The sequence below is a fragment of the Poeciliopsis prolifica genome, unplaced genomic scaffold, assembly GCF_027474105.1.
Source record: "Poeciliopsis prolifica strain line A6 unplaced genomic scaffold, Auburn_PproV2 SCAFFOLD009, whole genome shotgun sequence".
In the NCBI taxonomy this organism is placed as follows: domain Eukaryota; kingdom Metazoa; phylum Chordata; class Actinopteri; order Cyprinodontiformes; family Poeciliidae; genus Poeciliopsis; species Poeciliopsis prolifica.
The window spans coordinates 13,800,514-13,812,788 of record NW_026562384.1 but is presented as its reverse complement, the minus strand read 5'-3'; the positions used below and the strand labels follow the sequence as shown (position 1 = coordinate 13,812,788).

At 39.9% G+C, this 12,275-nt stretch overlaps 2 protein-coding genes across 2 annotated transcripts; both read right to left on the bottom strand.

Annotated features, from left to right (window-relative positions):
• Positions 1–416: 416 nt before the first annotated feature.
• si:ch73-22a13.3 (inositol-trisphosphate 3-kinase B) lies at positions 417–6,240 on the bottom strand. Its single transcript, XM_055033889.1, has 8 exons — positions 6,151–6,240; positions 5,164–5,958; positions 4,261–4,345; positions 3,095–3,308; positions 2,458–2,662; positions 2,266–2,367; positions 1,170–1,241; positions 417–1,079 (listed from the first exon to the last, which is right to left on the bottom strand). The coding sequence occupies exons 2-8, from the start codon at positions 5,923–5,925 to the stop codon at positions 855–857; spliced, it is 1,665 nt and encodes a 554-aa protein (XP_054889864.1). The 5' UTR covers positions 5,926–5,958; positions 6,151–6,240; the 3' UTR covers positions 417–854.
• A 581-nt stretch (positions 6,241–6,821) lies between these two features.
• Positions 6,822–11,782, bottom strand: LOC129362399 (seipin-like). Its single transcript, XM_055033890.1, has 10 exons — positions 11,623–11,782; positions 10,775–11,033; positions 10,626–10,704; positions 10,120–10,263; positions 9,994–10,029; positions 9,167–9,301; positions 8,956–9,053; positions 7,850–7,979; positions 7,705–7,753; positions 6,822–7,626 (listed from the first exon to the last, which is right to left on the bottom strand). Exons 1-10 carry the CDS (start codon positions 11,732–11,734, stop codon positions 7,484–7,486), a joined length of 1,185 nt encoding a protein of 394 aa, XP_054889865.1. The 5' UTR covers positions 11,735–11,782; the 3' UTR covers positions 6,822–7,483.
• Between the last annotated feature and the right edge of the window lie 493 nt (positions 11,783–12,275).

The following is a 12,275-nucleotide window of genomic DNA, read 5'->3' as shown; positions in this document are numbered from 1 at the left end:
AGCAAATTCTGTCTGAAGAATTGGATTGTATCCCACATCACTGTGTGATTAAACTGATGATGAGCATGGGTATCATGCACTGTTTCTTCAAACCAACTAAAAAAAATAAATAAAAATCAAAAATTAACAGATAATTTACATGTCCTTCACCCATTCTCAACTCTGGTTGTGAGTCCACAAATGCATTTTTATTACAAATGATCCTCCATTTAAAAAGAAATGGACTTTACAACTACTGAAGATTTATTGCTAAAAATTCTTGTTGCTACACAGAATTGATTGCACACATTCCCTTATTTTTTTGTGCTAAATATCTATGTAGTAATGAGGTGAACAGAGTTTTGCAGTTGTTTATTTAACTTAACCTGGGCTGCCATACCATAAGAGTATAAAATGTCTGACCACCAGACCAAAAGTAAAAAATAAGAAAACGTTTAATTGGAATCAAAAAATATTTTTTTCATAGATCATTAAAAGCAACACGTTTTTTTTATCAGTTCCTTATCAAAAAGCACAGCTACCACTAAACATACAAACATACTGACTTAAAACAGGCAGAATATAAGGTTGTGCGTGATGTCGTTCTTAAAGATACATAACATTTTTTAAATATAACATGCATTACAAAAACACACATGAAATCACTTCATTCTTTATTTAAAAAAAAAAAGCCCTTCCCACTGTTGGCGAATGTACATACCAGATGTACAATAAGCAAGACTAGCTTCCACTTTATACGTCTTTGAATTTCAGCTTCATTGAAGCAGCCATTGTTCCTGCTTGTTCCCTGAATCCAGGTGTTGGTGTCACAGACACTCTGAGAACTTCATGTTTCACACTTTCCATGTTTCCACTCAGCTGCCCTTCTGCTGCCCCTCGGCCAGGCTGATGGCCTGGCTCAGAGCCTTGAGGATGGAGGTCAGACCGATCAGGTAGCCGTCCTCCCTGTTCCCCTCAACCCAAGGGATGCCGTGCTGGACCTCCTTCGAGTCGGGAAGAGGCATCGTCTTCCCAAAGTCTATCATCCACACACTGGCTTTGCTGTGGTCGTGTACAAAGAGGAGTGAGCTACCAATAACCTGAGCAGGAAATAAAAGATTCAGTGAACGGCTGTGAGGACAAAGTCAACAGGATCAGTTTGTGGATTTCATTTCTCTCTGTTTACGAACCTCATGTTTTCGAAAGAACTCTGAACTCCTCAGTGCGTCTTTCAGGGCCATGAGCCTGGAGTGGTATGCGTTCTGAGAACACACAAGAACACATATCTGTGCTTCACAAATATCACAGTGCAATATATGGCGAAAAGTGCAAAGAAAGTACATGTGAGGTTAAAACCTTTCCTCCAAATAGCCAGAATTCATTTCCATGTTTCATCAACAATTCTCCAGGCTTCCCAAAATGTTGCTAGTTAAAAATGAGCTAAAAACTGTCAAAATGACAGGAAAATGCCTAGTATTCAACCAATTTCAAAATTTTTTTTTGTTTAATAAGCTATTTATAGACTCCCCATTGAACTTTAACATTCTGTTACACAATAGCTGTAATGGGTTTTATTGTGTTTCTATGAAACACACCAATACAACAAAGTCATTTCAAATTTAGAGCCAAAATGAAAATGATGACTTTTTTTCCAGAAGTGCTGAATATGAAAATCTGCAAATGTTCTATGGTTTTGTATTAATTTGTCTTGTTTTAATCATTCATATGACCACCTTTCATTCCAAGTACAGCTGCACATCTTTGGTATTGCAAAATGGCCTGATCTCAATCAGTCTGGATGGAGATGTGAACAACAATATTCTTGTCTCATTGAAGATTTCCAATTGGATTTAAGACTAAACATCTATTGCATTGGATTAAATAATATATCATAATATGTAATATAGTTAACAGATATCTAACAGAATAGATGTAGAAACCATTGCATTGTCATTGGGTTGCATATTTAGGGTTAGAAGGTGAACATAATTTTTTTATTTGTTTTTCTCTACCACATAAAAAATGAATTACACTAAATTGTAATCTGACTGAATGTGAAAAACATCTTCAGCCAACAGAAACAAATTAGGTAATAATTTCAAACTTTTTAAAACTTTTTCAAACTTTTCTTATGCATGTTTTCTTCTAAAACTTTAAGTTATTGTCTCTGCATGCAGTATGTTGTTGCAGCTTCAAATGGGTTTTCTGACAGCTTAACAACGGTTGTATTTAGTTTAACTTCAGATTTAAATAAGATTTTCTTTAGTTGTCATCTGTTTGACTGACCAGAGTGTCCAGTTGACTCCTGGTGAAGTAGAGTAATGCCTCTGTGACCTGAGTCAAGGTGTGAATTTTTCTAAAATCCCGTTGGACAGTTCCATCCTCCATCTGCAAATCAGCAATGACAGCAATCATTTTGCACGGTTAGACATCATTCTTTGCAATGAAATGCTAGAACTGAGCATTTCTCTCTCATACCATGATCCCTTCAATCCTGAAGCCCAGAGAGGACGTGGAGCTGGTTGTGTCTCTCCACTGTAGGTAGCGCCATTTTGTCACTCCTTTCTGTTCATGTTCCTCGGCTGTTGGTGCTGATGGGTCGACTTTCACCATCTTCTGGTACATGTCGCTCCTCAAATTAGGCTTGGTTCGAGCTTTGGTCAGTTCCTCCTCCTGGAATGTCCTGAAAGGAAAAATGCTCACATAGTACATCATTGCAGTAAGCCCTTGATTTGCTGTCATTTCGGAAATTCAATCCGAAATGACAGCCTTCACAGACTTAAGGAAAAGTTGTTTAGGATTGCTTCATGAAGAAATCAAATGTTTTTGGTTTCCTCTTTAGATGCAGAATTGTAAGTTTGCTTGTTTCATCTGAACTAAAGAAGCTAATGAAAGCATTAGATTTTATGGAAAGCTACAGGTTTTGTGGAGCTGCAAGCTGCAGTAAATTTCAGCAAGAGCTCTACTGGAATGGGAAGAAAATAGATGATCCCTGAAAGTAACAGACCTACAGCGAGCTTAACTTTTCAAAAAGGTTCAACTCCATCACTTTGTTTTGAAATCTTCTTCAGTTAGTTCAATGGTCAGATAATCACATGCAGAGAAAAGCCTGTACCTGACTCCCATCTTGCAGTCCATGATAACAGGCCTCCTCAGGCCGTTGAGCAAGTCCTCCAGGCGGATGTAGCAGTGCTCCCCTCTGGTGACCAAACCATAGTACTGCGGGACAAAGGGCCTCAGCGTGTCTCTCATCAGGCTGTCCAGACACTTTGCCTCCAGTTCACTGTACAGCTTCAGCACCTCCCCTCCTTCACTAACCTGAAAATTACCTGGTAACAGAAGAACATGGAAAGATATAAGAAACAGGAAAATATTTAGGAGACAATAAATCTTAATCTGCTTAATTTATTTACACAATTGTTTTAATAGAGCAATTTTATGATGGGCATGAAATGATTCACATCCAACAATTAGCTGTGTCTTTCTCATTTTACAGTCACAAACTGCCACGGTATTTCATTAGTATTTTATGTGAAAAATCAATACAAAGTGATAATAGTTAAGTGTGGAGGCCTCAAAGGTTTGGTAGAGAACATCAGTAAGCAAACAGCATCATGAAGACCAAGGGATACAGCAGAGAGGGTCAACCAAAGCAGCATCTCACACAGCTCTGCTATCAAATAAATGGAAAGAGTCTGGCACAGCTGCTAACCCACACATGACCTTCTACCTAAACTGACAGGGTTGGCAAAGAGAGCATGATTCAGGAAAAGCACCCAAGAAGCCAATGATAACTTTGGAGGAGCTGCAGAGACCCTGTAATTTTTTATTCCACAATACTGCCTTCTATGATGCTGGTATGATAGTGCTACAGAGACAAATGAGTGTAGATAAATTCAGGGCAAGAAGAGCTGTTAAGAGGCTCCAAAACATTTGAGACTGGACAGAACAGTGACCCCAAACCCTTCAGCAATAAGGTGGTTTAGGTCAATGTAAACGTGCTGAAATGGGAAGGCTCAATCTCATCTGACTGAGCGGGAATTTAAAGTGAGAGATAATCTTAGTTTTTAGACATGCAAAGTTGGTAGAGAAGTGATTTAACAAAACTATTGACTAGTGGGGTTGAATACAAATACACCATATTTCATACTTTCTACAAACAAGAGAATACTATGTTTACTCTTCCTTTACAATTAGGCATTAAAATAAATGTAAGTTTGTGTTTGGAACATGTAAATAAACAGTTAAGAAGACATGCGGGTTGCTGTGTGAAGTACATGCCTTGATGTCCAGCCAGCTGCACCCAGGAGCTCTGTCGCTTGAGTGACCAGTGCATCATGGTCAGGAAGGTTTTCCATGTGCGACTCTGAGGGACAACCAAAGGAAAAAATGTGTTCATGCAGGAATCATGAGTCTGACATTTTATCTAAAGGTTTTGTAAATTCTAATTTCTGTTGTTATTACAGGATGGGAATTTTCTTAGCCTTATTTATTGAAAATATTCTGTGAAAGTATGGGAGAATGAGAAGTGTTAAATGTATGACTTTTTTTTTGTCTCCAACCAGAGCATTGCTGTAAACTTAAGATCTACTTTGTATATACACAAAACAGCAGAGATGTGGCACAGAAGAATGGAAAAACAACTGTTAAAGGAGCTGCTTAAAGGAGATCTGAGCATGCTCAGTAGAGCCACTGGGGCAACATGAAAACCTATACTTGTTAATAAGCAGTCTTTGTTGCTTGTTTACAAGTATCTATATCTACTGAGCCTATTCTAGCTTTTATTCTGAATGGTGAAGAATGCTTATTTGAAGCAGTGTAAACCCAATCACCCTGAGTCCTAATTACTTTTGACAGTTCAAACACACTGAAGCCAGGGAAACATCTACTTTCTAGTCGTCCTCCCACTGTTTGCTCCTCCCTTTACTCATATCTGTTGCAGAAGCAACAGGTCTCCATGCAAACGCCATTCAAATCTGACAGTGTCAAAGTCTTCTTTCAAACCCATGCAAATCAGCTGGACCACAGGTGCAAAGAACAGTTGAGAAACATGGTTTTATCTATTTTCCATGGAAAACCAGAGCAGACAGAAGCACTGAGGGTATAACAGACTGATGAACTGGACAAATCCCTAAAAATGTACAGAAAATGTGAATTAGTGTTTGCTGAATGAGGTGTTCTGACCTTCTTGAAAGTTTTTCTTTTAGACACGGCGTCATCTAGGTCACTGAAGACCTCGTCGCTCTCTGATGAGAGGTTGATAGAGGAACAGGACGAGGAGGTGGAGGAGTGCAACAGCTTGGAGAGGATCGGATGCCGATGACCTGAGGGCTCCATCACCTCATCATCCTCCCGGTTCTGCCCCTCAGGGTCCTCCACAATGCTGCTGTTCTCATGAGCTGCAGAGGCGTGAGAAGGTTTCCCGTCTTCCTTCTCCGCATTGCTCCCACTTCTCTTCAAACTGGAGCTTTTCCCTCTCTGGTGTTTCCCTTCATCCTCGTCACAGTGTTCTCGTTGCGTCCCGCTGTTCTCCACCCTCCGTTTCCCACTCAGCCTCCCGTCTGTGCCAATGTCGAAGCTGCCTCCTAATTTCTCTTTCCTCCTTGACTTCCATTTGGCTCTGAGAACATCCCGGGAATACTTTGCAGTGTCGTCCGCCTCATAAGCTACAGGTTTCTCCTCCTTTGTATTAGACTGGCAAGACAGGGGCGAGTCTGAGTCCTCTTCTTCTCCCAGTCCACCAATGCACTGGCTGTAAGGGGGGAAGCTTTTGGTAGCCAGGAGCCTTGGCCTAAACTTGCCTTTGGGTTTAGTGCGGCTGCTGGATGGCCCATCACTGATTGACAAATGTTTGTGTGTCTCATCCGAGAGTCCGGTGCATGAGTCACCATCTTCCATCTTGATCCCCTCCATCTTTAAGCATGACAGATCCTCTCCTGGATCCATATTTGTTTCCCCACTGAGGCAAAGATGGCAATTCTGCTCCATGGGCACAACATGTGGTTGCACAACAGGGAAATGTTTTCAAGAGAGCCACAGTTTTGAATACGATTCAGGAAATGCATTTGGGAGTGGAAAAAAAAATAGAAGCAGAGAAACAGTTTTAAAACTTTTTTTAAAATGATACAAACTGCTGAATAAATCCTCATGAAGTTGCAGGATTGCCCTTACCTGTATCTAGCGTTGACAGAGAAGCAGAGACTTTTGCCTGACGCCGAGTTACGTTCCGCTCTCATTCTCTCCGCTGGAACCACAGTTTGCATGTGGTGACGTTATGATGTTTCCAAAGCTTGACTCTGGGCTGGATGATGGAGCTCAGCCAACAGTGCCTCAGGGCAGGATGACATCCAGGAATGACGGAGCCAGGCAGTGTGGAGTGCCATGTCCTCCCTCCACTTTTATCACTCCAGCCACACTAACAGTTCTCATTAGATAGAGGCTATACAAGCCAAAGCTTACTGAAAATTGTGGTGAAAATAAGTTTTTAATGTATAATTAAAGAGTCACTGCTAAATATGAAACAACCATCAAGGATTTATCACTTTTCTGTTGCTCCTGTGACAGGAAAACTTGTTTACATAGACAAAAATAAATAAATTTGGAATACCAGCAAATTCTAAACAGACATTTGTATGTGACAAATGATAAAATGATAATCCATAACACTCAAACTGCAGACAAATGAAAAAGATGCTGCTGTGCAGGAATTAAACGTTGCAACAACTGCTTAGCTAAAGTTGTACTGAGCTCTGCCTTGAGCCGTTTTGCTCATGTAATAGATTGTATGAAAAATCTCACTGGAAAAAACAAACAGGATAAAGAGAAACTTTTCTGCAGTGAAACCTTTTTATTGTGATACGCAACAAAAACATGAAAACTGAGGCAACACGTTAGGTTAAGTTATAACTCAGGGTTCCTGCACTGGTAAGAGATTTAAAGTTAGTGCCACCTGGATATCTTTGGGATAACAGAATTAAAAATATTAACATTTTTAAACTGTAATCTAGTTCCTTTCTCAATTTCAAGCATGTCTAGTTTTTCCAAAACATTTATCCACCCATCTATTTGAATTTGTTCCTTAATTTTGGAAAATCAAGTCAGCCATACATCCACACATCCATCCATTTTAACTTGTTCCTCAAACCATAAATCATTTCATCCATACTTTGTCCCTAGCTTTCCTATTTGAAGCCTGAGCTGAAACATTGACAGGGAACTCTACAATGTTGAATCTGAAAATAATTTTAAACATTAAAATGCTTCAGAACCGTTTTCTAAATATGTTTTTAAAATATTTATATACGTTTTCTCTCATTTTCAAATTCATTTCACAAAACATAATTGGTAAAAATGAATTAATTACAGAACATAAAACGTGTTCTGAAGTTACAAGACAATCTGTACACAGGATTCAGAGCACAGGAGGCATTTCAAATTAAAGTTCAGAGTTTAATTCTGATACCTTTACTTAAATCTCCAGACTAGTTTTCCTTCAATGGACACATCAAGCTGCCTCTGATTGGTTCATATCACCCTGATTAAGTGTGTGTCCGTTCTGCATGTTTGTGTTGGAAGGCTCCAGGTGGCGCTCTTCCCCACTCATGTCTGCGGGATCAGTTTGCAGAGGACCCAGCTGCTCCGCTGCATCTGCAGACGAATCGGTGGAGATCAGCCTGAAAATTAAAGCTACTCGTGTTTGTGCCAGAATATTGAATTTCTTTGCACCTGCACTGAGCTCCTTTTCATCCTGTGCCTGGAGTTCATCTGTAGTGATCTGTAAGACAGACCGCAGAGAAAGATGACAGAAAATACACAAATAGGGCTGCAGCCCTGCTCCCTTGACTTTGTCTGGTTCAAAGTTTCCTCTCACCTGCTGTGGTTTCTGAGGCAGCCTCAACAGCTGCCTCATGTAGCTCAAGATGAAGAGGAAGCTGAGGAAGGTGAAGTTAGTTGCAACACCTACAAGGGCTGACAGGACGGGATAGTAGAACAGCAAATATCTGAGGAAAGAGACACAAAAAGAAATGAATAGAGGACTAAAAAAAAAGTCTGCTGTGGCGCAGTTGGTAGCACTGTTGCCTTGCAGCGAGAAGGTCCTGGGTTTGATTCCCAGCCTGGGGTCTTTCTGGACAGAGTTTGCATGTTCTCCCTGTCTCCACAGTCCAAAAACATGAGTGTTAGGTTAATTGGTGTGAGTGTGTGTGTGCGTGGTTGTTTGTCCTGTTTGTTTCTACATTGCCCTACGACCTGTCCAGGGTGAACCCCGCCTCTCGCCCGGAACGCAGCTGGAGAGAGGCACCAGCAACTCCCGACCTCAATAGGTCGGGAGTTCACCCTCATCCCAATAGGGATGAGGGTGAACAGATAATGGATGGATAGTCTGCTGCAATGATCCCCAAGAGGGAGGTGAAAAGCTAATTATCTTGTGTTCATCATTATATTAGAAAGGATTTACAGAGCACTGAAAAGGGTTTCCTTTTTTTTACCCTTCTGTTGCAAAGATTAGACAAGGATAACCTGAATAAACACAAAATTCAGAATTTTTTTATTAAGGTTAAAAAAAAAGCTACCAAAAAAATCTGCCTGACAGGAACAGGAAGTAGGTTAAAACAAACACTTCATTCTTTGAAGAAACTACTATTTGTAGATCTGGTCATTTCTAAGACCAAATGTTTCATTCATTTGTGTTTTATTCACTCATGAATAAAACATGAAAGAGCTGTAAACCTTCCCAGGAATTGTCACTAAAATAAAATTACTCCAGGAGCTCATCAACATCAACAGTCACAAAATTAAAAACATCTAAAGTCATTCAACAGTGAGGAAGAGACAACAGGAGTCAGTAGACTAATCAGAGGAAAGTGGAACTTTTACAAAGGAGTGAATCCCATTTCAGCTGGTTTATGTTAAACTCTTTCAGGTATAACGTCAGAAATGCAGGATTTTGTGCAGGAATGCATTGGCTGTCAATCTCACCTCAAGCCAGTGAAATGGGCGTGCACAAACAGATGAGATGAGTAGATCTGAACTTTACTAGACAGGATCTCAATGACAGCCATGACCGATGGAGCGTACTGAGCACAAACAAAGGAAGCACGTTTAAGCATGTTCATTTGCAGAAACTGTAGAAATCCTCTTCTCTCAAGCAAAAATATCTCCACTTAAAACAAATCTGTCCGTTACTCACCGGGTCGTCTGTGAACTCCGAGAAGAGCTCCACCTGTACAACCTGCTTCTGCTCGGCTGCTCCGCTCAGAAAGGCAGGGAGGAAGAGGAGCGTTCCCAGAGTGTTCAGCAGGTCAGATCGGTACCGCAGCATTCCCTAAACACAGTGAAACACACTTTACATACAAGCACTGACAAATATATCAGAACCCTGATAAAGACGTGTAAAAAGCCCTAAGATGGAAAGTTTTAAATTATTGTACAGAAAGTTTTGGTCATGAACCAAAAACAAAAACACAAGGTGAAATGAGATTCAGCTTGGATTCTGACTAAACAGTTTCTCTTAAAGCTCCCGTCGAGTTGCTTTGAGGATAGAATGGAAAAAGGTTTTTCACTCCAACAGTTCGAGATCCTCAAATGGTTGTTATAGGGGCTTGTTAATTTTTAAGATGCAATTTTTTTGCAACTCTCAAATAGTGAGTTTACAGTCCAGTTTCTTCTTTTTAATTATCATACCCAAGGTCAAAGTCCATAATGCAGGGAAATTAAATTAAACTTCTGGAGATAAAAAGGATAAAGATGTCAGCATTTGTGATTTTATAGGCACATCAGTTCAGAAAATACAAACTGCTAATCTGTGAAATAAAAAATGTTATTGAAGAATTTATTAATTTTCAGTAACTTCATCAAAAAACTTAATTTAAGCATGGGTTGTGGTGTCAGTGCTTGTATACGTCACATCTGTGACATTCACTGTGGCGTCAGAGTGATACACTAATATCGCCGTCTGCCCCAGCAGAGCCCTGCACTCATCTCGCTCTGTTATCAACGCGTCAGTGCTGTACTCACAAAGCGAGAGCTGGAGGCCTTCTGCAGCTGGCTTGCCTGAGAAACACAGCACTTTGAGATTCACTGGAGAAAGTGATGGTTTTCAAGCAGAAAATGTGTTTGAAAATTGAAGTGAGAGCAGCTTACAGTGCGAGCAGAGGAAGCCACTTGGCCTCCATCCTGAGAGAAACATGTCGTTTTGATCATGAACATCCCCACCTCATGATTTGTTGGCGAGTCGGGCATCTCCAGCTGCAAATACATCCGATACACCTGGCCAAATGTCAGCGCCTGCAAGAGATTGAAAATCTTAGGATAAGTTCCACAAATCAATAATTATTGAAGTTCTAGATGCTATTTGGGTTAACCAGAGTTTAGCAGGACCAAAACATTCAAACTCTATGCAGGAAGACCTCAGGCTGGGATTCAAACCCGAGGCCTTTTTAATGCAAGACAACAAGCGCTGCAGACTGCACCACTATGCAGTTTGCGTCGTATTTATTCACTACTTTTTGTTGCATTTTAACAAAACAAACAAAAAAAACAAACATTAAAAATATTTAGTCACATAAAATATGGAAAATTTTAAGAGGTAAGAATAATTTTGGGTGGCACTGCAAGAAATGCTAAAGATGATGATTTTGTGTACCTACATGTTTCCTATTTGTCATCAAAGAGACGTTGGCCACAGGATAAGAGCACCAGAAAGATGATAGCAATTCACAGTCTGTCCTGTGATAAGAAAAAATAATTGAACAAAAAGCTTGTCTTTTCTGTGCCACACCAAACCCACCATCCCCACCTGTAGTAATAGTATACCGGTGCAGAAAAAGCCGCTTTAGGCATGTAGGAGTAGTAGAAGGCCCCGTATAAAAAAGCTGCGATCCAGAGGAGCAGGAGCACCGTGGAGAAGACGGTGAACCCCTGCAGGAGTCTGCGTCTTGCCCTGGAGAACCACAGGACGACTGCATGCTGGAGCCGTAGCAGAACCAGACCGATGACGACTGAAGGTTCTGCAGCTTCTTCCTCTGAGGACAGGTGGCTTTCCTGATCCATAACACCTGAAAAAACAGGACATTTTGGAAAACTGATTTAACCATAAGAAACCCAGTTAAACATGAAGTGACACTGAATATTCAAAATGTCTTAACCTTTCCAGATTTTCTTGGAAATTAGGATAGAAAGCACTGCACATAAACCAGAGCACAAAAGTGTAGCAAATCATGTTTCAAATGAAGGGCACAAGCTTTAAAATTCAAAGAAATGAGATCAGCAAAAACCACCGAGTCCAATCTGAGTCACAATGTGGGCCCGTTCACATCAGATGACTTCCAACTGTGTCAAACTATCACAAAATACTGCACTGGAAACCAATGAATAACAATTGAGCCAATAAAAAATGTAAAATAACACAATGAAAAATGCCCAACATAAAGCCTGTTTAAACAATAAAGAGTTAAATAAACATATGTCGAAGTAAGTTCTTATTAATTTTAGTTGGATTCTGTTTCTAAAAGAGATAAAAATTATTTTGAAGTCAACACTTTAGGTTCCTGATCCTTTAAACTCGAAGCTGTAAAAACATTTATCTATTGGGTAAGCAGAAGCAGAAGCCTTTCAGCCATCCTCTCCCTTCCTTTGGAGACTCACCTCTGGTTCCTGTTGGCCGACTGACAGATGTTTGGAAATCGCTCCCTGAAGTCTCTCCGTCTGCAGTAGTCTTGGTGAAATGCAGAAACAACCCCCTTATATGTCTTATCATCAGGGCTTTAAAAATCTGTCATTGGATGATGTTTAGCCCAGCCCACATGAAGACATGCTTCATCCAACTGAGATAAAGAGCTGGAACAGACACAAAACATCATTTCATCAAATTTTTTTAGGACTGCATTTAATTTTGATCAATATTTCTTTATTTTGCACCTTTTTTACACACACACTTCTATATTTATATATATATATATATTATGTTTTCTGGATTTTTACATGTAATATTAAATGATTTTATCTTTTGGTCCCTGATTGTTTTCGTAATTGCTGCTTCTTTTCTTGATCTTTTTGACTTATTATCATTCCCTTTATCTGATTTTGATTTCTGTTTGTTTTTCTGATTTTTTCTCTGGTTGCCACCTGATCACCTGTTCTGCTCCTCATTCTCTCACCTGCTTTCAATCCAGTAATTATTCACTCCAAAGCCAATCATTTTGATTTGCTCTGTTTTTAAGCTGATTCCTTTTATCCATGTTATATTAGTTTCTCTTTTGAGTTCAGCGATACAGTTCAGTTTGGTTTGAATCAGTTCA